General features: G+C 52.3%; 1 protein-coding gene across 4 annotated transcripts in view; it reads left to right on the forward strand.

The window, feature by feature from the left end:
* The window catches only part of ABR (ABR activator of RhoGEF and GTPase), a 204,874-nt gene that overhangs the window by 141,720 nt on the left and 38,314 nt on the right, over window positions 1–24,840 (forward strand). For all 4 annotated transcript variants that reach the window (XM_064271502.1, XM_064271499.1, XM_064271500.1 and 1 more), the window contains 11 exons: window positions 607–667; window positions 5,426–5,478; window positions 6,073–6,213; window positions 8,070–8,191; window positions 9,885–10,050; window positions 14,436–14,558; window positions 14,921–14,996; window positions 15,467–15,571; window positions 16,594–16,668; window positions 20,025–20,122; window positions 20,494–20,625. In XM_064271502.1, the coding sequence (XP_064127572.1) occupies window positions 607–667; window positions 5,426–5,478; window positions 6,073–6,213; window positions 8,070–8,191; window positions 9,885–10,050; window positions 14,436–14,558; window positions 14,921–14,996; window positions 15,467–15,571; window positions 16,594–16,668; window positions 20,025–20,122; window positions 20,494–20,625 (1,152 nt within the window). The remainder of the gene's footprint in view (window positions 1–606; window positions 668–5,425; window positions 5,479–6,072; window positions 6,214–8,069; window positions 8,192–9,884; window positions 10,051–14,435; window positions 14,559–14,920; window positions 14,997–15,466; window positions 15,572–16,593; window positions 16,669–20,024; window positions 20,123–20,493; window positions 20,626–24,840) is intronic.

A 24,840-nucleotide genomic window follows, 5' to 3' on the forward strand; every position in this document is an offset into this window, starting at 1 on the left:
AGCTCTACTGTGCAACACGTGGGGTCACCATGAGCCATTATTGACTCAGTGGCAGTGGGTATGGCTGGGATGTAACTTGGACTGCCGTGAGTGGCACAGTATCTCTTCCCCATCTCCCTGCTCCCCCCCATTCTCCCCCCCATGCAGGTGACCACTTACTGTGTATCACAAGGGCTGCTGTGCCCAAGGATCAGCTGGTACACCTGGTACTTGTTGACTCAAACCCTGCCTGCTCTGGGCTGATGTGTACAGATCCCTGAGTAGTGGCTGCTGGGTACAGGGGGGTGGAGACCAGCTCTTGCCACTGCCTGTTGTCTGAAAGACCCTCAGTGTTGGTGGGGAGGGGCTTTAGGGGATGGATCTAAGGAGCCCCCCCATTTTCGCCATCCTCTCTAGAGTCCCCTCCTTCTTGATCCCACCAGAACCACTGGAATCCATGGGGCTCCAGGAGAGCATGGGTGGTGGGCACAGGGGTTCTGTCGGTGCCGAGACAGAGGGAGACGCGTGTTCATTCGTGTCCTCTGTCTTCTTCCTGCCATGCTTACAATGGGGTGTGGGAGAGGCAGGGCACAGACCAGGTAGTGATTCTTCTCTTCCCATTGGCAGGAGCTCAAAGTGAAAGGTCCCAAGGACTCCAAGGACAGCCACACGTCAGTCACCATGGAAGGTACTTCGGGGAATGGGCTGCATAGCAGTCACCTTCCTTTGTCTGGCTTTGTGGACTAAGTGTGTGAATGTGGTGCCCTCCCTGCTGGCGTGTGCGTGTGAGTACGTGCGTGCGCATGCGCATGTGTGTGTGTGAGCTTGTGTGTGTGTGTGAGCATGTGTACGTACGCGAGGAATCCAGCTTCACACGTCCCCAGGCAACCGGCCAGCTACAAACGTGCTCCTCCTTAGGATGCCAGCAGGCTCCTCACTCTGCTCCCCTCCTCCTCCCCCTCCCTTCCCCTCCTCCCGCCTCTCCGCTCCGCTCCGTTCCTCTCCCCCTCCCCCTTGCTGGAGGAGCACTCGGAAGCAGCCCTATTCTGGAGGCTGTGCAGCAGGCAGCAAGGTGGCTGAGTGGCCAGGCTGCTGATGGGAGCCGGGGAGCCGGGAGCGATGGCCGCGTGCTCCTGCCGCGGGGACGCAGGCTGCCATGGAAGTCCTCCTCATCGTTCGCTTCTGCTGTAACTGCACCTATGGTAACCCCGGCCCCCCAGCCCTGGGAGGTGGGGTGCTTTCCCGCCTCCCGGAGCTGGCTGGAGTGGGCTTCAATGTGACTGTCAAGGTCTGGGGGGCAGCAGGGAAGGGAGAGTTGGCAAGGGGCTGGATATGTGTTTACCCCCATCCTTGCTAGCTTCCAGCCTGGACTCGAAGAGCCTGGGGGCTGCTCCGGGCAGCGTGATTTGAAATGGAAAGACGAGGCTAGAAAGATAGAGGTACCACCGAGGATCTGTGGGCAATTGGGAGGTTTGGCTGACTTCTGGAGAGGCTGGTAAGGAAAGAAAGTGACAAGGATGTACCTGCAGACATGGTAACCCTGGGTTAAGCCGGACAGAGGGGTCAGCAATGGCCAGTCAGAGAGTGACAGATGGTTTGGACAGCAATGCCTTGAACCAAATGGGTGCCAGCCTGGGCTGGAGGGCAAAGTTGGGAGTTTCTTTGTTCCCAGAGAGAGGAGAGGAGGTTGCGGCCAGGGTATTGTGGGCGGAGTGCACACGCTGTCTTCGCTGCCTCCCTTCCTCAGCACTGGGAGAACGTGGATCCGGCTGGGAGAGCAGAGAGGGCTTGGGCTGCTCCAGGGATGTTTGTTTCTAGCCAGTGGAGACCCTTGAGCTGCAGTAAGAGAAGCCAAGGGCTTGGCATTTAGCAGGCGGCCAGCAGAAGAGGGGAGTGTGGCCAGCTGTTGCTTTGTGAAGGTCACACACCCACCCTACCGTGGTAGGGACCCAGAGCATCCTCCTTGCTACTCCCTCGGCAGGGGAGTCCTGGGACAGGCACACACTGTCAGCCGGGTCGTTGCTGGTAGGGCTTGGAGCAGGTCTGGGCAGGGTGCTGCCTGGAATTTGGTGCGCCCTGCTCTCTGAGGCAAGAAGGGCCTTAGAGGTGAGGCCAGCTGCCTTTGGCAGGGCTGCGGGGGGCAAGCGTTGCCTGTAGGCAGCTGCTCTGGGCCCCTGTGGATTGGAGTGGCGGGCGGCTGTTTCTAGGACCTTCCTCTTCCCTCCCACCAGGCATTTTGTCTATGCACCCTTCTCAGTCATTTTGCTTTCATATCTCCGTGGTAACCCCGAGTTCCTTGTGGAAGGCTGAATTGAGGGGAGTGGCAGGCTGCTGGAAGAGATGATGCGATTTCCTGGGCTGTCTCCCGGAGGTCACTGTGCTGGAGGGGCTGTGTGTGGCCTGACACCTGCCCCTAGGTTCAGATTCTGTTAGCCTGGGGTCAGAAGGAGAGCTGGACTTGAAATTGGCCTGCTGAAGATCAGAGGGGAAATGCTCGTTTTGATTTGGCCCAGGAGCCAGCCAAGTCTCAACCCTGCCTTCCTAAAAAAGAAAAAGGGTAGACTCTGCTTCCTCTTCTCTCCCCAAAAGGAAGCTTGGGGCATAGTGAAACAGGCCTAGGACCTAGAGTTCAGGATTTCTTTGGTCTGTGCAACACTGTCTTTGAAGTTAGCTTCAGAGTGGGGAGTGAGAAGTGAATGGTCCCCTGCTGATCCGTGGAGGTTAGAATCTTCTCAGCCTTCTGAGGGGTGCCGGTTCTGGAGGTCCCGCAGTGACCAGGCCACCCGGAGCTCACTGGCACTTATTGAGCACCTACCTGTAGAGCTCCATGCCAGGGCTGTGGACACCTCACAGCGGAGTCACTGTGATCCCCTCCTCTCCCTGAGGTTCCCTGAGCCTTTACAGGTGCTGCCTTCCCCTGTGGAGGAAGCTGCTCAAAGTTAGGGGCCACCACTCACAACTGTGTGATTGTGAGCTAGCGATATCACTTCTCTGTGCCTCAGTTTCCTCATCTGTAAAACGGTGCTAATGATAATTGCTTCCTTTTTTTAATCCCAGGAGATAATGCACATAAAGCAGTTAACTCAGTGCCTTTGGGCAGAGGAAATACCCAGTAAACTAGATAGGGACCAGCTTGCTCTTGTCAGTGATCTGACTTGTAGATGGAATAGGTGCAATTTACAAAGGTCGTGGTCAGGGAAGGCTTCCTGGAGGACTGGGAGAGGCAGGCATTGCAATGTGGTGAGTGGTAGGTATCCCAGGCAGGCCGGAAACAGCCTGGTAAGGGGTGGGAAGAGAGTGAAGCAGGGACTGGAGGGAGGCAGGTTGGCCTGCGAGAGCCATGGAGCAGGTAGAAGGGCAGGGGTCCCTGGGGGAGGGGGCTCTTCACCCTGAATTCTGAGTGGAAGCGGGAAGCAGGGGCCATGGGGAGCACCAACACTGGGCTTGTTCTTCCTCCCCTGGTTTCTTCCATATGTGACTGTGGACACAGAGCTGGGCCTCTGGTCTCTCCCCCTGCACTTCCTCCCTTCCCATCTCCCCCGCAGCTGTCCACATCCCACCCAGCAAGGCTGCAGGACACATTCCACGGCCCCAGGCAGGTGGATTCTCGAGGTGACTGCGGGCATATTAATAACCCTCTGAAACCCAACTCACCATTTGTGCAGACCTCTGAGATTAGTTAGAAACCTCTCCCTCCTGGGACCGGGAGGGAATGGGGAGCTGACAGTGCCATGTCAGCATTCCCTGGGGCTGAGGCTCGGGCTCGAGGCCCACCCTGGCAGGTGTCTGCTAAACTTGCCCTCTTCTCTTGGGTCTCTGGGGTTCTCTGGGTGTGTTTCCTCCCGAAGAAGGGCTGAGCCACAGGTGAGGCCTGAAAGAGCCTCAGAAATGGGTGTCTTCTAGGCCGGTGACTGAGCTCCACCCTCACTGTCCCCGGACACCCCAAGCCTGGTCCTGCCACCTCCCCATTAGCACTCCCACAGCCCATGGGGAGAGTCTCTAGAAACTGCTAAGAAAAGGCTACAGATAAAGCCATAGTGTGTTTGCATACAGCAGTGGTTTTCAGCCCATGCTTATATATCAGAATCATCAGGAGAACTTTAAAAATTGCTGATACCCAGGTCCCCCCACCCAGCGGTTAGGATTTGGTTGATGGGTGTGGGCAGGGCAGGCAGATGTGACTTTTAAGAGCTTCCCCAGTAATCCTAATGGGCACCTGAGTAAAGATTACAGATGAGGCTTGTGGCACACCATGGAGAACTTCGTCTTATCTGGGGAACCAGGAGATTGTTCCCTGAGGTGTCTGCTTAGCAACATGTGGGGTATTTGTGTCCAAGGCTTCTGGGAACTCTGGTTTGGGGGTTACCTAGGGCATGCTTTTTGGTTCTGGGCACCTGTCACATCCAGTCCTATGGGACACCCACTCCAGGGTCCTTCTTCTCAGACCAGCATCCTGCGTCTTATGACTCCTGGGGCAGGAAGCCAGAGGTCCTGACCCCAGGCAAAGAAGCGTCCAGGTGCAGGACTGAAGCTGAGCCACCCGTGTGGGGTGGGGCACTGCACAGCTGCTTGCAGGGAAGGATTTTTGGAAGTGTTGGTCCACCAGCTGCCACCCCACCTGTCCCTGTTGAATCCCAGCCATGCTCACTTGGTGTCCGGGTTGCGGAGGTTACAGAGGGGTGTGGTGAATTGGGGTCAGCCAAGCTTGCATTTTCCCAGCTTCATCAGGGCTCCCACACAGAGGTCCGACCTGGCTTTCTTTAGGAAGGTTTTGCCCCCTCGGGCCACCACTTGCTTGAGAGTGGAGCCTTTCTGTGGTGCCCTGGCCAGCCTCCTTGGCTCCCAGCCCGTCCTGTTCTGGGGGTTTGATGGAGTGTAGAGGGGTCTTCCCCATAGAGCTGAGGCCGGTTGTGTGAGTCAGAACAAAGTGTGCTGTTTCCGGCAGACGGTGCCAGGCCTCGGATAGGAGGGGTATGAGCTGAGTGGGCAGGCGAAGCTGCCCTCCCTGGAAAAACCATGGGTCTCCTTCTCCATCCTGGGGTCCTGGCTGTGACCCTGGGTGTGCTGTAGGCCTGTGGGAGGATGGCTAGTGTGGCTGCTTGATTCCAGGTGGAGTCCAGGGGAGCCTCTGCACCTGCTGTGAGCCAGGACAGGCCTGGGGGCAGCCCTCCAAGAAATCACGTCTGAGGGGAGATGTGAGGAGAAGGCAGGGGCAGGGAGGAGCCGGGGCTGCCCTGGCTGCAAGTCAGTCTGTCTGTGTTGTCTAGTCTGCTCTGGGGTGAGTGGAGGTGGATGCGGCTGGGGGACCCACTTCGGCTTCTTGCAAGTGGGAGTTCATATGGAGGAGCAAGGCAGAGGGTGGAGGGGGAGTCAGGCTGGTCTCCAAGGCCTGAAGTTGCTCCTGTATTTCATCCTCCCCATCTCCTTCTCCCTGCTTCCCCAACAGCTCTGCTCTACAAGCCCATCGATCGAGTCACTCGGAGCACCCTGGTCCTACACGTGAGTGCCAGGCCCCCCCCCCCCCGATGGCCAGGGAGGGGTTAGGAGTTGAGCAGGAGACTGAGCTCAGGATGGGAAGGTGCTGGAGCCACTGAGAACAGCCGCTGTGGGGAATTGGGCAGAGGGTCCTTGGGCCCTGGCTGTGCCTGTCTGGTCTGCGGTAACCATGCCAACGGGGCCAGGGCCTAAATATAGCTTGGCTACCAAGCTTGACATTTGGCCAAATGCTCCCGAGGAGGCAGGCACTTCTTCCCCAGCCTCTGCCTCTGTTCTCCTCTGGCCTCGGAGCAGGTGTGGGGTGGGAGCAGAGTGCCTGTCCCCCAGCTGTTGTAGGGAGAGGCTCTACCTGACTACCCTGCCAGGAGAAGGAATAATGGCTGCAGCAGGAAAAGGGGGCGCTGCCCTCACTTTGCTGCCCTGACCCTCATGCTTAGTTCAGACTCTGCAGCATGACCAGACTCAAGTGTGGGTCCCTGAGTGCTACCTTTGAAATTCTTTCAGTGAGGGCTGGGTACTCCCGGTCCACCCATCTCCCCACTGTCTCGTCACTGAGTCCCAGCACTACCCCCCCGCTCACCACCCGCCCCTCCCCAGGACCTCCTGAAGCACACACCCGTGGACCACCCAGACTACCCACTGCTCCAGGATGCCCTCCGCATCTCTCAGAACTTCCTCTCCAGCATCAATGAGGACATTGACCCCCGCCGGACTGCAGTCACGACCCCCAAGGGCGAGGTGAGCTTGGGGTCCAGCACAGCCTTGCACCCAGGACTTCTGGGGCCTATGTGAGGAGTGGCAGTGGACCAGACTCCCCACCTCTGCACTCCTTCACGCATGGGTATCACTGCCCTGTGCCCTTGCCCTCCAGCCCTGATCCCCCACCTGCCAGGGGTTTTCCCGGCCAAGGAGAGGTCTTCAATCTTCAGTCGCCCTGGGATGAGAACTTTCAGTCCAGGGTCCCCTGAATCCTCATAATAATTCAGTGAGGCAGAAGAGGAAACCGAGGTCTGGAGATGCTTGGTGACTGGCAGAAGGTCTCTCAGGCAGGAGGTCTCTCAGCCATAAGCATCAGAACTGGATTCTTTACCTGGATATAACTGCCCGCAGGCCCCAGGCATTGTCCACCATACCAGGGGATCTGGGGGCTCTGGGTGCTTCATTCTTGAATGCAAACACCCTCCTCTGGCCAGTATGGTACCCCCATGGGCCCTCTGAAAGATAATGGCTGGCTGAGCCGGAAGAGGGGGCCTCTGAGCTGCTTCCAATCAGCCCGAGCAGGCAGGAGGGCAGGAGCTGGGGAGTGAGCCTGCCTGCAGGAAAGGCTGGCACTGGAGGTGGCTGGGACCTCCCAGGTTGCTGGAATGTCCGATGTGGGCACCTGGCTATGGTACAGCAGCTCCAGTTCCCTGGGGGCCCTTCTTGGTGGAAGGGTGGGGGGCACTCCAGTGAAGGGAGGTCGTTTGAAGAATCAGAGGGACAGTTACCCGAGGGAGTCAGCAGCCTGGCCCAGATACAATAGAGGTAATTAAGTGGCATTTGGGAGTGAAGGCTGACTGAGTTTATGCTCCTTTGTTACATTTTCAAGGCTCCAGTGTCTCCTGGGGAGGGAAGTAATGAGGGACAGGCCTGGAGAGTGGCTAATGGGGCACGGAGAGCTGTCTCTTTGTGGAGTCTCAGCCCTGATTTGCAACACCCTGGAATGGTTTTACTCCAGGGATAGCTGAACAGTCTGCAGAGGGCTTAGAGCACCACCGCTTCCTGGTGGTTTTAATTGTCTACCATCAATGCTCACCTACATATGGCTGCATATGTAGGTCGCACGTCTATGATGCACACAGGGAGTATATGTAGGCCGCATGGTATACCATACACAGAGAAAGCTGCGGAAGGTTGTGAGCTGCAGAGAAGCCCACTGGCTCTGAGGAGCAGAGAGGAGACTCTGGAAGGTCTACATGGAGCAGAATATTCCTGACCAACCCGAGCCTAGGTTAGAGGTGGCTGCAGGTCTCCCCAGGACACTGCTGCGGCCCCCTGAGGGTAACCCAGTGTTCCTATCGAGCTTCCGGTGGTTGAAGGATACACTCAGAAGTAGCATAAACAGACCTGAGTGGATCTGCAGGCCTGAGATTGAGCTGAAGCTAGATCGACTTCTTAGGCTCAGCTGGGAAAATCCCCAGGAGGGTTCGTGTCCCAGGGTGAGGGAACCAGGCCATCTTGGACCCGAGTCCATCCAGGCGGGAGCTACAGGGAAGTGTAAAGCTACCATTTCTTGATCACTTATCACATGCCAGGCACTGTGCTAAGTGTTTATACATACCATCATGAGGAACCCTACCTTAGAAACCTACCTCATGATCCCTATTTTAAAACAGAGGGTAAATCTGAAACACAGAGAGGTCAGGGAATTTGCCCAAGATCACAGCTGAGGAGTGGCAGAGCCTGGACTGAAACCCAGGTTCATGTGACTCCAAAGCCAGTGCTCTTAACCACCAGGCAACACGGTCCCTTTCTTCATCCCTCCCCAGCTAGATGGGGTTCCCTGGGCTGCCCTCCTCTCTGAGCAGGCTGGGGTGGTTGTGCATCTCCCTCAGACGCGGCAGCTGGTGAAGGATGGCTTCCTGGTGGAAGTGTCGGAGGGCTCCCGGAAGCTGCGGCACGTCTTCCTCTTTACAGATGTCCTACTGTGCGCCAAGCTGAAGAAGACATCTGCGGGGTGAGTGTACGGAAGTCCAGGGTACAAAGGGATGGGAGTTAGGGGAACCGGACCCTGCCCCTTGTACTGCCTCTCAGCAACCTGAGGCAATCCATATTTTTGTTTCCTTTTTAAAAAATAATTTTATATCACTACACAGCCTTTATCTTACGTAAATCATGTTTTTAATTATAATGATGATATAACTACATTTCAGCAAAAACCATCACCTGCCTGAACATAAGCACCAGTCTCCTGCTGCTATATTTCCTTGCAGTTCTTTTAATGTTCTTGTGTTTTTTCATGTAGTTGTAATCAGAACGAATACCAATTTTGGCCTCTGCTTTTTCCATTTCATGTCATAAGCATTTTCCCTGTTGCAGCCTAATCTCCATAATCATCCTTTTACTTTACTGTGTGATATTGCAAGTGTATATGTCTTAATTTACTTAACATTCTCCTTGTAATAGATATTTCCAAATTTTTGCTAACTACACTTCAGTGAATATTCATTAAATCTACTGCTACCATTTATTGAGTATATATCCCATACCAGGTGCCATGACAAATGGTTTAAATATATAATTTGTAAGCTTCCCAACAATGACACAAAGTAGGTATTAACATTTCCATCTCACAGACGAGAGAAGAGCTTTAGAGAAGTTAAATAAGTTGCTCAAGGTGACACAGCTAGAAAGTGCAGGAGATGGAATGTGAACCCTACTTTGTCTCATTTGAAAGCTCCTTTTCACCTTCATCTTTATACCCAGCACTGTGGGCCCACCCTGTGCCATGAGTAGAAAAGGTTATTCAGTATTCATTCACACATTCCTCCATCTACATTTACTTACCACCTACTATGTGCCGAGAACATTACCTTACAATCTAGGGGGAGACTCAGTGCCACACTAAGGGGCCAGAATGGGAGGTACAAAGCTAAGTCCTGAATGAGGTCAGAGGTGGAGAGATAATTATGACCTACAATAAAGGGAGGACTCCCTGCAACTAGATCAGATTTGAGATAGGTCTAAAGCAGGGATGGCAAAGATAAGCATACATGCCTCTGCCTTCAGTCCTTTGCCCGTGGCCGACATTGCTAATCAATCACGGCACTCTTTCCGGCTAGACTTGGATACGGCTTTATAATCCTCAACCCAATACTCCATGTAACCTCTGTTGATCAGAGTTTGCGTTCAAAATAACATCTGTGTTGTCTCTAGCACAAAAGATGATGGATGTGAGCTAAGTATGAATAGGCTAGAAGGAACAGAAGGGTGTGGTATGGGGAATAGGAAAGAGAGAGCCCAACAAAGAAGCTGTCACTCTTCTGATACTCAAGTGGTTTGGGATGTTTAAAGACATCAGTAGTACTGTGCCAGAAGACTGGCAAGGCCAAGGTCCATTGCCCTCACTGCTGACTGACCCTAGAACCTGCTTGATGTTCTTTTCAGGACATCTTCAGGGCAAGGGGGTCATTCTGTGAATTCCAACAGCACCTACTCTGACCCACGCGATTTAGTTCTTGACCATCTGACATCATGGTTGATTATGATGACTTCATGTGTATGTGTCCTCATCTGGCTCCTCAAAGACAAGGACTGCTCTTGCCTGTGACAAGCTCTCAGTAAATCCCTTTCAGGTGACTTCAAGCCTGGCAGTAGTGGTTTGAAGAGCCAAGTTCTCTTTGGTTCATGTCTCTCTGGCTGTTTTGCAGGAAACACCAGCAATATGACTGCAAATGGTACATCCCCCTGGCCGACCTAGTGTTTCCATCTCCTGAGGAGTCTGAGGCCAGCCCCCAGGTACACCCCTTCCCAGACCACGAGCTGGAGGATATGAAAATGAAGATCTCTGCCCTCAAAAATGAAATCCAGAAGGAGGTGAGTAGAGCCTGGCGTCTGAGCCTGGGACAGGGGAGTCAGGCTGTGTTTACTGTGTCCTTTTGGCCTGGGTGTGCCAGAGGAGGTAGAGGGAGGGGAAAATGTAAGGTTTGCAAGTCTGATGAGGGAGGCAGGATGCAAGAGTGGAAGGTCTCCAGCATTGATGTGCTGAAATGGAAGACCCTCCTCATGGCAGATTCGCACTGAGCAGATGGAGGGCCAAAGAGGCAGTGCTCAGAATTCGGTGGGGTTCATTATGGCAAGTTTCCTGGAGAACAGTATAGGTTGAACACTGTAGAAAAGGGGAGCAAGAGAAGAAGACCTTCTCATGGAAAAATGGGATGCATTCTAGAGAAGGACCCAGAAGACCTTTCAGGAAATGTCATATCAAGTAGGCAAATAAGTGAGAGAGGGGACTTGAATTTCATACTTAACACACCTGATCTAAAAATACATAGAAGCTTGTGCCCTAACAGTACTGACATTTTCATCAAACATACATACAACATTCACAAATATTTATCAGGTATCAGGCCACAAAGGAAATCTTAATTTTTTTCAAAAAATTGATAGCATCATAGTCATGTTGACAGACCACAGTGCAATGAAATTAGAATCAACAACTATAATTTTGTTAAGGATACTCCTGAAAGGTAGAGAAGCAATCAAAATGGAAACTGTAGACTGTTTCAGAACTGCATGGAAATGAGAGCTCTACATATCAAAATCCATGGAATATAACCAAAGGTGTACTTCGAGGAACATGTATAGCCTTAAATTCATATACTTGAAAACAGTGGCTAGAGGAAAGCACCCCAGCAGGAGCCTTTCCTGTGAGTAGAATGAACGGCTTGATTGGCCTGAGTCTCTCTTCCTTACCTGTCTAGACTTCACTTTGGCCTGGTCCTCCCTGGGAAGCCTTTGTTGACACTCCTTCTTTCCCACTCTGGGTTAGATGCCCTTTTCTGGATTCCCTGTTTGCCTCTGGCTTTGGTTTAATTGTACTGAATTATAATTACGTGTTCAGCTTTCTCTCTTCCCCAGTGCAATGTGAACTCCAGTGAGGGAGCTATTTTCTTCAGTTCAATGTCCCTAGTACTTAGCACATAATAAATAGGTGCTTAATGAACAGTTGTTGAGAAGTTAATGAACCACATGCCTTCTAAGGATCTCTTTCAACTCAGAGAGAATGTCCTTCTCTGAAGAGAGGAGAGGAGGACCACATTGTAACTCCAGGGGATGCCCCTAGGACAGAGGGTCTGACTGGGGGAATGTCTGTCCAGAGGGAGCTCCCTGACTGGCACAGGCGTCTGCCTACTGAACGGCCAGGCCCCAGCCTGCCTCAGTGAGCCTCTTTGTCTGTCTGGCCTCTGCCCTCGACCCCATTCCCTGGGACCTCCCACATTCCTGCTTCTCATTCAGTCCTGAGGTCAGTGGGCTTTGTGCTGAACAGAAGGCCAGATGTACTGAACATGCTATCCTACCCTCGGTGTGCAGACGTGGCCTCTGTTCAGCCAAATCAGTGCCTACTGAGTTCCACTGGCTGCTAGCTGCAAGAGGTGTGCCAGTGCCTCTGGAGTTCCTTGTCCAGTGGAAAAGCCAGACCTGCTTGTTACTGACCACAGACAGAGATGGATTACCCGGTAAGCATGAGCGTATTTGTGCTTACTTACTAATCTGTAGTGCACAATTTCGTGTTTTTCACCATATCCAAGATTGAAATTGTGCACCACAGATTAGTAAGTAAGCACAAATAAACCTGTGCTTTCCTCCCTTACTGGGTAATCTGTCCCTGTCAGGGATTGTAAATTTGAAAAGAGGCTTTGATTCTGTAGGAAGGTGCTGTGGGGTTGGTAGAGAGATAGACGCCAGCCATACCTAGAAGCAGAGTATTTGATGTGATGAATAGTTGTGAAATTGTTCACTCTAAATGATCTGGTAAGCATGGTAAGCACCGTGCTAACCTTGCTTATTGGAGAATCCGCCCCTGACCACAGAGTCGCTGGAGAGGTACAAAGGTTCTCTGAGTCATGGAAGAAGGAGTGATTTGCTCTTTCGGTTTAAAAAAAAAAACTTTAATTTTTTTTTTTTTTCCAATTGCCAGTGTGACATTGGCTTGTCGTAACAAAAAATGCTCGCAACCGTGGTTGTCATCCACCTCCCATTGTGAACAGTTTGGGTGTGTTCTTCTAGGCTCTTCTATGCGTATCCACCAGTTGTCATCAGTCAATCAACTCTGACTCATGGCGGCTCCGTGTGTATCAGGGTAAAACTGTGTTCCATAGGGGTTTTGGTGGCTGATTTTTTGGAAGTAGGTCACCAGGCCTTTCTTTGAGGTGCCCCTGGATGGACTCGAACTTCTAGCCTTTCGTTTAGCACCCAAGCACCTTTCCCGATTGCATCAGCCAGGGACTCTATGCTCATGCTGGTGCATGTATACTGTGGCGCAGTGGTTAAGAGCTTGGCTGTTAACCCAAAGGTCAGCAGTTCGAATCCACCAGCTGCTCCTTGGAAACCCTATGGGGCAATTCTACTCTGTCCTATAGGGTTGCTATGAGTTAGAATCAACTCGATGGCAATGGGTTGGGTTTTTTTTTTTTTTTTTTTTAACGTATACTTAAAAAATAACGAGACCAAACTACATGTGCTAATTTGCAATTTAAACCCACCACTTAACAGTGCACCTGAGCACTCTGGACCTGGCTGATTCTTTCTAGCAGCTGCATCTTATTTTACTGCTGGACTGCACAATAATGTATTTGGATATTTAGATTGTTTCTGGTTCGTTAACTCCTAACAGGCCAGTCGACAGTAAACATTACTGCATTTATATGTCTCTGCGATAGACTCCCTACAAGTGGGATGGCTGGGGCGAAGGATTTGTGCAGTGAACTGCCAGGTTAACCTTGGAAAAGGTTGCATCAGGCTATGTTTCCCCAGCAGACTGTGACAGTGACTGTTCGCCCACACTGTTACAACACTGACAATGAGTAATGGGTACAATTTTGCCAGTATAGTGGGTAAGAAATGCTGCAGAGATGAATTCTGACTGAGGAGCTTGAGGATGGCATTAGAACGGAGACTTGCAGGATGATATCCGTTAATAATAGGGAGGGGGTCTTTTTAAAATATAAACTTGACCTTGACTCAGCAATTCCACTCTTAGGCATATACCCAAAAGAATTGAGAGCAAAGACTCAGACAGATACTGGTATACCAGTGTTTGTTGTAACACTTCACAGTAGTTAAAAGGTGGAAACAACTCAAGTGTCCATGGACACATGAATGGGTAAAGAAAATGTGGTATATCTATACAGTGGAGTGTTACACATCGTAAAGACAAATGAAGTTCTGACATGTGCTATGACATGGATGAACCTTGAAAACCTGATGCTGAGTGAGATAAAAGTCGGACATAAAAGGACAAACATTGAATAGTGGTCCCACTTATGTGAAATATCATATGCATAGAGACCAAAGTTTATCAGGGGCTACCAGGGGGGTTTGCTTAAGGGATACTGAGTTTTTAAGGGTGATGAAAAAATTGGAAACTGATTATTGTGCAACATGATGAATGTAATTAATGTCACTGAATCGTGCACGTAAAAACAGCTGAAATGGCAAATATTTTGTTATACGGTCTTCCCTCGGCATCTGAGGGGGATTGGTTCCAGGACACCCCACAGATACCAAAATGTGAAGATACTCAAATCCCTTATATAAAATGGCATAGTATTTGCATATAACCTACACATATCCTCCCGTATACTTTAAATTATCTCTAGATGACTTATAATACCTGATACAATGTAAATGCTATGTAAATAGCAGACCCAAGGGTGCGCGAGACGACAGTGCTGGGGAGAGACTGAGATCTGTGACGCGGTGGAAGGCTGCAGCAGGGTATGCCTGCACATGCCTTCGTTCGCGTGGCCTCAGCATAGTGCTTGGTGCTTTTTGGAACTTCCCCCTCCACACACACACACTAAATACGTGGATTTTTTTGATTTGCGGTTGGTTGAATCTGCAGACGTGGAACCCATGGATACGGAGGGCCGACTGTGTGTGTGTGTGTGTGTATGTATATATGTATCACCACAATAAAAAAACGTACATACATACTTGGAAAATTGGAAGAGTGGTACCCCAGCAGAGAGGGAATAGTACCCTGAGGGAGTGGCAGAGGGTGCGTGGCGGTGCAGGGCAGGGCGGGGTGGTGAGGTATCAGGCTGGGCAGAGAGGACGCTTGGACCCAGCCCAGGGAGACCACGTCTGCCAGGCCAGGCACCGGGGCTTTAAGCAGGGGAGTGGTGTGCTTAGAGCTGGCAAATGAGCAGTGGAGTCTGAGTGTGAGAAAACCCATCTCTACCTTCCCTCCTCTGCAGAAGGCCAACAAAGGGCAGAGCCGGGCCATCGAGCGCCTAAAAAAGAAGATGTTTGAGAATGAATTCTTGTTGCTGCTTAATTCCCCCACAATCCCTTTTCGGATCCACAATCGGAATGGAAAGGTCAGGAATGGGGGGGTGGGGGGGACAAAGGCAGCCCCTTTCTTTGGTCCAGGCCTGACGTCTCAGTGGCTTCTGACCCTGACTGTGGGCCTCAGGCCCCAACTTCCCAATGTGGCTGCCAAGGGTCCAGCTCTGGACTCCTTCTCCCCCTTGGTGTGGAGCCAGTGCCCTCTGCTGGCTATCCCTGGCACTGCCATTTTTGGCACCCAACTTCCTAGGGAAGGAGGCCCCCTCCCAGCTGCCTCCTCTAAGCCTACAGGTGACTGGGTGATAAGCAGCTGTGTTAAGGCAGAGGACGGAATCTGGGAATATGTTTGGCCTGACCATGGTCACCCCACTAAATTATTATCTCCTCTCTTCAGAGCTACTTGTTCTTACTGTCCTCGGACTACGAGAGGTCAGAGTGGAGAGAAGCAATTCAGAAACTACAGAAGAAGGGTAAAGTCCTGCCCCGCCCTGCACCACCCTGGTGGGGTCCCTGGCCATGATGGGCCTTTGTATTTCTAAGCACTTTGATGACCAGCATTTGATCTTCCATCCTCACAATCCCCTCAGAAGGTGTCAGGGCAGGTGACACTTAATTGATGTTACCCATCAACTAAGGCACAAATAAATAAAGTGTTTGGTTTAAGGCATGCTGTGAATTAGCAATAGGACTGGACACATAGGCGAGCCTCTTCAGTCACTCTCATGCTCAAACTTCGGTCATTCTCCTGCACTGCTCTAATCCACCCACCTTCACCCCCCTGAGAATATTCACAATTGTCCCTTGTGAGTGTCTACAGGTCTTTCACCTCCTCCAAGGACAAACTCTTCCCCTAGAGCCAAGCTGTGTTCCTGTAGCAGACCCCAAAGAAGAGCAGCAGGTCCTAGTGGACCTATGATGATTTCTTTGGCTCCTTCTGCAGATCTCCAGGCCTTTGTCCTGAGCTCGGTGGAGCTCCAGGTGCTCACGGGATCCTGCTTCAAACTTAGGACTGTGCACAACATTCCTGTCACCAGCAATAAAGATGGTAAGATCTGGAACCCAACGTTGCTCAACTAGCTGGTTGAAGCCCCCAGGGCCTTGCTGGAGCCTTCCATAAGGACCCGACCAGTCACCTGGCTAGAAATGGCTAATCTCTGCTCAACTGGGCTGGGATGACTCAGTTGTCAGATATACAGAAAGCTTGAATAGGGGTCATTCTCACAGTGAGATATGAGCCCCCCACGTGGCCCCCGACTTCTCCTAGCCCCCTTTGGCTTAGAGAGAAGAATCTAACATCCTGGTGGACTAGGATCCTGTTCGTACGTTATAAGGTAGTCAGATAATAAAAGCCTTCTGCTTCTGTGGGATGGGGCAGTGGGGTGAGGGTGGATGGGTTAGAGTAGTGTGTGAGAAATAGGGCGGCAAGTTTCCAGGCATGAGATCTTGGAAGGCCCTGAATGCCAAGCAAGGGAGTTTGAAGTTTTTGCTGTAAGCCAAAGAGCCTATGGTGTTTCTGAGCAAGGGGGAGTTGTGTTCAGGGCTGGTAACTGGCCCAGAGTGAGTAGATTCTAGTAGCCCATGGGTACTGGGGAGAGACCCACTCTCCAGAAGGGATCTTGAAGGCAGGCTCTCCCTGGCGTATGGGGGTGATAGAGAGCCTCCCGTGTCCCAAGCAGGGGGCAGAGCAGGACTGGCTCTCTTCCATTAGCACAGAGTGAGTTATCCTACTGGTTAATTTTGACTTTGAAAGGTTAGACCAGGGAGGGCAGCCAAGGACTAAGCAGGATTCAGAGGGGGAGGGAAAGTGTCCCTGGGGGATGGCATGAAATCTCTGGCCCAGGAGGACAGGTGTGGGTGGTCTCCCAGGTTAAGTGCTGGGGAGAAGGAGCACCAGCACCTTTGGGCACTGCTCATATTCCAGGAACCAATAGGCTTTGGAGACTTTTTCATCTGGCCACCAGGTGGTGCTGTCAGATTGTCTTCTCCCCATCATCCTGGGCTGGAGGTGGGATGAAGCCAAAAGGAGCCCCTCACCACCCCTACCCTGGGGGGTTTTCTTTCTTGCAGACGACGAGTCTCCAGGACTCTATGGCTTCCTTCATGTCATTGTCCACTCTGCCAAGGGGTTTAAACAGTCAGCCAGTAAGTGACCCTTGACCACCAGCCCTAGGGAGAGGTTGGGTGGGCCATTCGTTGTTCATCCCCTCACACAAAAGTCCCCATGGACCCATTGCATGGGGTCTCTCGCTGCCCACCTGCTGTGCTCTGCTCTGCTCTGCTCTTCCCAGCACTCCTTGCTATATGGAACACATCCCTGAAGGCCAGGAAACAGTACCTCTTGGCAGGGGGATCTTCCTTGCTTATTATCTCCAAATCTGCACTCCTCCCAGCCCCCTCCCATCCCCAGGTGTCTGGGCTCCAACCCCACGTCTGCCAGTTACAAGCTGTATGACCTTGGCCAAGTTTTTTAACCTCTCTGAGCCTCAGCTTTCTTCTCCATACAAGGCAGTCACACTTGCTAACACTGACCTGAAAGCAGACTTAAATATGCCAATATATGTGCAACTCCAGCACATAGCCACACACATTCATTTCTCTTCCCTTCATTATCATCTACTAAATCTGTATCATTTTGAGTGTTACATGTATATGTAACAAGTATATGATTTTACTTACACTGAAAAACCAAACCCGCTGCCATTGATGCCGACTCATAGCGACTCTGTATGATTATACTTATTATCTATTTTTTATCCACATAGGGACTTAAGACTAGGTTAAACAGGGAATAGTTTCTACCCACTTGCCAGATGAGGACACTGAGTCACAGATTGATGCAAGGACTTAATATTATGCAGGATCTGACTCCTATCCTTTTAGCCTGCCCCTTCCCACTCCCTTCTTTTCCTTTCTGGCAGGTGAGATCTGCGCTTGGCCTCTCTCCCTGCAGCATACTGAAAAGAAGTTATGCCATTGACCCACACACAGTCATTCAATAAACATTTACTGGGACGCCTCCCTGGGCTCCTCTCTGTTCCCATCACACCTGGGCAAACCAGGGTTCCAGCACCTGCTGTGCTGTTTTGCCATTTATGATTTGTCTCCCAGCTGTGAGTTCTTTGAGGGTGGGACCATGTCTCCTTTATCCTTGCATGAACATGTACAGGAGCTCAGAAATGCTGAATGAAGTAGTTCATTTACAGAGGCCCTACTGTGTACCTAGGTACCTTACTGGGTGCTGGAGAAAATGGGAACATGGCCAGCGTGTGGACAAGGCCTTGGCATATTCAAAGTCGTTTCAGGTTCATTATCTTCTCTAGTCCTCCTGGCATCCCTCTGAGGTCACTGTTACCATTCCCATTTTACATGTGAGAATACTGAGGCTCAGAGCACTCAAGTGATTTTCCCAGGCTCACACAGATGGTAGAGTAGAACTAAAACCCACATCTTCCGACACCAAAGCCCAAGGCCTTTCCTTTAGAAATTGTGGCCAGGACCACCTGTACTGATCACTTGGGGCGTTTGTGAACACCTCAGCTTCCTGGGCCCTCCCCAGACCCAGAGAATTCCCTTCTTGGGGTCGGGGAGGGGAGTTGCCTAGGAATGTGCTGGTTAATAAGTTTGCGAGGGCTGTTACACACACCTACGTCTGCGGCCCAGCTCATGGGACCAGGTGCCTCCCATCTCCATGGTGCCAAAGGTCCCGCCCCTCCTCTGGCCCCCTGCTTCCGGTTGGCTGGGGACAGCCCTCAGGCCGCAGGCCCATCTAGGAGCAGGCCACTCCCCCAGAGCAGGTGTTCCATCTCCCAAACTGGGTCGGGTGGTTAGAAACGGGGTGAGTGCCCCCCAAGGCTGCTATGACATCTTCCTTACCTCTGGATTGTCTTCGCCCTCCCACCCCAGCCCCTGACCCTCTCAGGAGTTCATTCTGACTCAGCTCAAGCCCAGCTGGGTAGAGGATCTTCAACCATGTCTTCTTGTCCTAGTAAACTCATTAAATCTGCACAGTCAGGCCCAGGCCTTCACAGATGAATGTAACCGAGGTAGAGAAGTTACATAACTTGCACATGGTTCCCTGGTTAAGCAGCAGAACCAGATTTTGGACCCAGACAGTCTGACTCCAAAGCCCTCACTTTAATCCCATGAGCTACTGCCTAGCCCAGATGGGAGTTTCACTCACACTAAGATAACAAAATGATGACCACACTTCACTTCACTCCCGCCATCTCCCAACCTCACAGATCCACGTCCTGCCCGGCAGAGGCAAGAGCGTTGGGCCTCTCGCATTGTTCACGTTAATTTGCGCCTGTATCCCATGTGTTTCAATACCCAGTTGTATCTACTTTGCTTTGCCCCCAGCTAGAGACTCCTCAGGGGTCAGCTCCACTCTCCCTTCATGTGGAAAGCAACCCAGAGCGTCTCTGTGATAGGATGGGAGCTGGGTGACTCCTGGGCCTGAGCAGAGTGGGCAGCCTGAGCCTTATGTCTACTCTCTGACCTCCGTCCCCTTGTCCCCTTGAATCGCGCTGAAAAGGGTAGCCTGTGGTGCCTCAGATTCACCCCTGCCCCACCTTAACCCTTGGAAACAACCATGGCAGCTCCCATGGAGGTGGGAGGGCTGCAGGGTCATATCCCCAGGGGGAGTGCAGAATTGCAGCATTCCCACGGTGACCACCCAGTCCTGTGACCCATCGTGGGGTCTCAGGGTAGAGAAGAGAAAATGTTCAGCCTTAAAGGCTGCAGTGTGAGATGGAGACAGTGGGGAAAGCCCCACCACCACACACCTGCACCACTTCATTGCCAGAAGCTCTTGGGCAGTGATGAGTCCCTTGTTCACTCATTCCTACTGTGTGCCAAGCATTTTGTGTGGCACAGAGGACACGCCAGTGGATAAGAAGACAAGGCTGCTACCTGCGTGGTGTTTACATTGTTGGGGAAAGAGAGACAACGACCACAGAGAGTTTCAGTTAAAGCTACTTGCTACGAAAGGAAAAAGCAACAAATCGGAGGGGAGCTTTGAAATGTGGGGGGAATTTTTGGTTTTCACAATGATTCGGGATTACTCAGCCCAGAGGCCAAGGCTGCTAAATGCCCTCTAGTGTTGTCCACCTCAAACGCCAGTGGCATCCTGTTGAGAAACCCTGAGATCCACGGGCAAGAAGGTCCTTTAGTTATATGTCAGTGAAGGTCTTGAGATGAGGCCTCAGTGGGGAGGAGGCAGCCAAGCAGAGGTCAAGGACAAGGGACAGCAAGTGCAAGGGCCCCAAGGTGGAGCAGGCCAGTAAGGGCGGAGGGTAGCAAATGAGATGCGGAGGGGCAGAGCCATCCAAGCAGAGGGCAGAGAGCAGGAAGGGGCCAAAACACACAGGGCTGTGGGAGGAGAATGCTAAGATGCCACCCCCATGGGGATCCTGGGAAGAACAGGTGCACTGTCCCCACTTCCTTCCTGAGCCTCTGGGCCTCACTCGGTGTGTCTCTGCCTGCCCTTCCTCCTGCAGACCTGTACTGTACCCTGGAGGTGGATTCCTTTGGCTATTTTGTCAGCAAAGCCAAAACCAGGGTGTTCCGGGACACGACAGAGCCCAAGTGGGACGAGGTGAGTGTAGGGGCCTGGTGTCCCTCAGAGACCATGCCCACCCCTCCCTATGCTCATGTCCTGCCTGCTGAGGGTGTCCAAACCTGCTGGTTGGGCCAGCCCTGTCCCTCTAACCCCTGTGCCCTCTACTCCCTGCTCCTCTGGCTTCTGATGACAGTGCTCATGTTGATCGGAGGCAGACATGGTGCCAGCTCAGGCTCCCAAACTGTACCTCCTCAGTGACTGGAGGCCTCTGGAAGCTCCTCCCCGTCTTATGGATGGTCCTCACAGGCCCTTCTTACCCTGCCCCTGCAGAGTGGCAGTCCACACCTGCCAGGAACCCATGTCTTCCAGCCTCAGATTCAGGGCCCTTTGTTCCCATCTTTCTGCAGGAGTTTGAGATTGAGTTGGAGGGCTCTCAGTCCCTGAGGATCCTGTGCTATGAGAAGTGCTATGACAAGACCAAGGTCAACAAGGACAACAACGAGATTGTGGACAAAATCATGGGCAAAGGGCAGATCCAGGTGAGGGTCCAGGTGCAGCCAGGCACCAAGGTGAGGCTGGGGTTGCTGCTAGGAGGTGGTGCCAGTTGAGAAAGAGTCCTTCCCTGGCATCACCCATCATCTTGGAAAATGGTGCTTGGCCCCTTGTGACTTTGGTTTAAAGCTGGTTTAAGAAAAGTTCCCCAGACTAGCGGTTCTCCTGTGCTGGAGATAGGCCAGAGGCTCGTGTGTGCCTGGCCCCAGGTGGCTCATCCACACTCCTGCAGGATGGACTGGAGGGAGGACGGCTGCCTTTGTTTCCACATGCCTGCTTGGTTGGTGATATTTTCTTGAACACTGTGTTGAGAAGGATCTGAGGCTGTATCCATGACCAGGAGAGAAAAGTGCTGCGTTTGATTAGCGATGTCTGCCATGGGCATGGGATGAGGAATGAGGTACGGGTCCCAAGGCTTTGCCATTCATCTGGAATGGGTTAGAATCAGGCAGGGACCTTGGGGCACTGATCCTTGACTTGCTAGGAGGGTTGCAGTCGGCCTTACTCATCTCTGTTGGGGTTCATTGGGTTAGGGTGGATTCTCAGGCTATCATGGCTGCAGGTCCTCAGGTTAAGAGTGTACCTGCCTCAGCTATGTCTCCTGTGCGAATATATGTGGAAAAAAGGGCGTTCTTTGCAGCCTGCATCTCTGGGGCAGGCTTCCAGCTTTGAAGATGGCTGCTATTCACTTACTTGTCAAGAGGGCATAGGCCTGCAGGGTGGGGTGGCATTGGGTATGGAACCATCCACAATTCTGTCCGGCATCTTCTGTGGCCTCATGCTTGTGACGCGAGTGGCCTGGCTTGGGAGAGGATTCTATAACAAGGAAATCAAGGAAAGCAAAACCTCGCCCATACTGGAATTGAGCCACAGGCATTAGCTCGGGGCTTCTTAGCAGTCGCACCAGGGGTGACCTGGATGTGGCTGGATTGCTCCAGCTGCAGGGGCCTGGATGTTGCCCTTTCACAGGAAGCATTCCTCCTCTGAGGCATTGGTGAGGCTGCAGTTTGGTATCTGGCTCTTAACAGGTGTCTTTAATGGCATTGCCCCTTGGGGATCCGTGTGGGCCTCCTGCTCCCCACACCTGTCTCAGGCTCCAGTGTTTGAACAGGGAGGATGGCACTGTTGGCGGGGTGGGGGGGCTGGCCATCTGCCTCACATCACCCCACCTTCCTGAGCACGCCCCTTCCTGACGCTGTGGGACCTGTACCCTGCTCCTCAGCACTGTCGCCAGGGAGACAGTGTTACTAGGTAACCACAAGCCAGTCCTTCATTATTTAGGAAATGGGGGCTGATGAGAAAGAGCTCTCTAAATTCAGTCCCTGCAACCTGATTTCTGCAGGGATGAGAGCCCCATCTCCACATCTGGGCTGGGCAGAGGGATGGGCAGGGGAGGTTTCGGGGCTGGGGCCCACCCAGTTCCAGGAGAGTCCCAGCCAGGAGACACAACTGGCTGCTACGCTCCCTGTGCCATTTGGTGCCTGTGGAATAGAAGGAGTTAAAAGGGGTGCCCAGGGCAGCCAGCATAGTGGGCGCTGTGGACCCCGACCTCCGGAACTCCAATTTCAGGGGCCGTTGTTCTCCCCACCTGGACTTCTCACTCTGTCGCTTCCCCGCTTCTGTCTCTGGCCAGCCGCACAGCCCGGGGAAAGGCACATCATAAATCATCCCATCTTGGAGACAGGAGCAGATGGAGGTGGTAGGGGAGGGGGAGGGAGCCAGGTTATGTTTGGCAGAGCAGAAAGCACAGTTTGGTAAGGAAAATGTTTCTGTGTTTAAGCTTCGAGGAATGTTAAATGCCTGAGAGTGGGTATTAAAAGAAACGCAAACCTTTCTGCTGCCGGCTGACCTGGGCCTGTGAGCTGGCAGCTCCGAGTCAGAGGCCTCTGGGGACTGTGAGGTTGTCTCAGGACTTGTCTCCCTAAAGGAGCCACGGCACCATCTACCAGCCTTCCTATGGATTGGGAGAGGAAGGGGTCTTCCCTACCAGGGTGTCCCATCCAGGGGCGTGGGGTGGCTGATAATGTCTGGCTCACCCCGTAACTGCCTTCAGAGCCACCGAGGATGGCCAGGCTGTGGGGGAGGGCCTGCACCAAGCAATTCCCACCTGGCCAGGCCCCACCGAGCCACAGAACGGCCGGTTCCTCCAGCTTTCTCCCTCCTTCCTTGTGTACATGGAAGGGGATTGGTGCCAGCCACTGGTACCTGGTCCTACTCCCCTTCGTAGGTGCCGAGGTGGGACCCGAAGGTGTCCCTGTGGTAGGGCCCCAGGCCTTGGGGATGTTCCAGTGGCCTAAAGGAAAGGCAGGGGGAGGAAGGCTCCATCTGTTGCCCTCTGGCCTTTCTGAGCCCTTCCCACGCAGCCCACCCAGAGACCCTCCAGGGGACCTGTTTCCTAAGCACTAGGCATTTGCTCTGGCAGTGGGGGCAGGGAGGGTAGAGTGAGATGGGAGAGGGCAGCATTTAGTGACAGACAACTGGAAGCACTGACCACCAACATGTGTGTCTGGCACGTGTGCTCTTGGAAGCCAGTTCCTAAACATGATCTCATGTCAGCAGTCTGGTGAGGAAAATGATAATTGTATTTTCCCCATTTCACAGATGAAGACACTGAGACATTGAGGGGGGAAGTACCTTGGCCAAGGTACCCCTGCTGACAGTGTGCAGGCAAGGGCAGTACTCTCTTCTCTGTACTGTGTCCCCATGTCCCAGGCCTCTTACCAGGAGTCTCCCAGCCTGGGTGAAGGGCCCTAGCATGGCTAATGGCCTGGAGAAGGAGCCAGGGTGATATTCTTCCCTAGTGTCCCACTTTGTGGCGTAAGGTGAGCCTCAGGCTTCCTTTGTCTGGAGTCCTCTTACCTCTGGGCAGGGTTATAGCTGCCTGGTGTACCTAAGGGATGCAGAATGAACATGTGTGCAAGACAGCAAGGGGAGAAGGACCATGGTGTGCCCAGCATGGGGCTGGCTACTCCAAGAGGTGGAGGAGCCTAGCCTCAAACTTACTGTTAGATTGGAAGCGTATAGCATATTACCGTTAGATCGTACACGGATAACGTGCATGTGTATTGTATAGTGTATTGACGTGCCAAGCCACTAGTCAGTTTGGCTGTACTGTGGAGGTTTGCGTGTTGCTGTGGTGCTAGAAGCTATTCCATTGGTACTTCAAGTATTAGCAGGATCATCCATGGTGAACAGGTTTCAATGGAGCTTCCAGACTAGGAAGAAAGCCCTGGCAATCTACTTTTGCAAATTCACCAATGAAAACCCAGTGTGCAAGAGGGCAAGGAGAAAGGATCACAACAAAATATTGTCCAATATAGTGCTGGAAAATACTCAAAATGCACAGTGGCTGCATCAAAGGACTTGAGCGTACTAATGATCATGAAGACGGTGCAAGACAGGGCAGCGTTTCATTCTGTTCTACGTGGAGCCGCCGTGAGTCCGAGCCAATTCAATGGCAGCTAACAACAGCTACAAGCCACTGGAGAACAGTGATGAGCCCAGCCTTGTGCTAAATGCTTCTATTATTGGGATTTTCCCAGTGCCCTGTTGTTATCGTTGTTGTTAGGTGCCGTCGAGTCAGTTGCGACTCATAACGACCCTATGTACAACAGAACAAAACACTGCTCAGTCCTGCGCCATCCTCATAATCATTGTGATGCTTGAGCCCATTGTTGCAGGCACTGTGTCAGTCCGTCTTATTGAGGGTCTTCCTCTTTTTTGCTGCCGCTCCACTTTACCAAGCATGCTGTCCTTCTCTAGTCCTGATAACATGTCCATAGTACTTGAGATACAGTCTCGCCATCCTTGCCTCTGAGGAGCATCCTGGCTGTACTTCCAAGACAGGTATGTTCGTTCTTCTGGCAGTCTGTGGCACATTCAATATTCTTTGCCAACACCATAATTCAAAGGTGTCAGTTCTCTTTGGTCTTCCTTATTCATTGTGCTCTATGGGGTAGGAATGCTATCACCATTTCACAGATGAGAAAACTGAGGCACTGAAGGATTCAAGTAACCTGTCCAGGACTGGCAGCCAGGGAGCAGGAGAGCTGGGATTTGAACCCCAGGGCTGGCGGCTACCTCCAGAGCCCATGCCCTGCCCTGCCCTCTAGAAGCTCTGCTGCCTTCCACAGTTTTGTAAATAATAAGGGAGAAACTTGTGCCGTAGGAGTCCAAGCAGGAACGACGTCGTGGGCTGGAGT

This window comes from Loxodonta africana, chromosome 18 (genome assembly GCF_030014295.1).
Source record: "Loxodonta africana isolate mLoxAfr1 chromosome 18, mLoxAfr1.hap2, whole genome shotgun sequence".
In the NCBI taxonomy this organism is placed as follows: domain Eukaryota; kingdom Metazoa; phylum Chordata; class Mammalia; order Proboscidea; family Elephantidae; genus Loxodonta; species Loxodonta africana.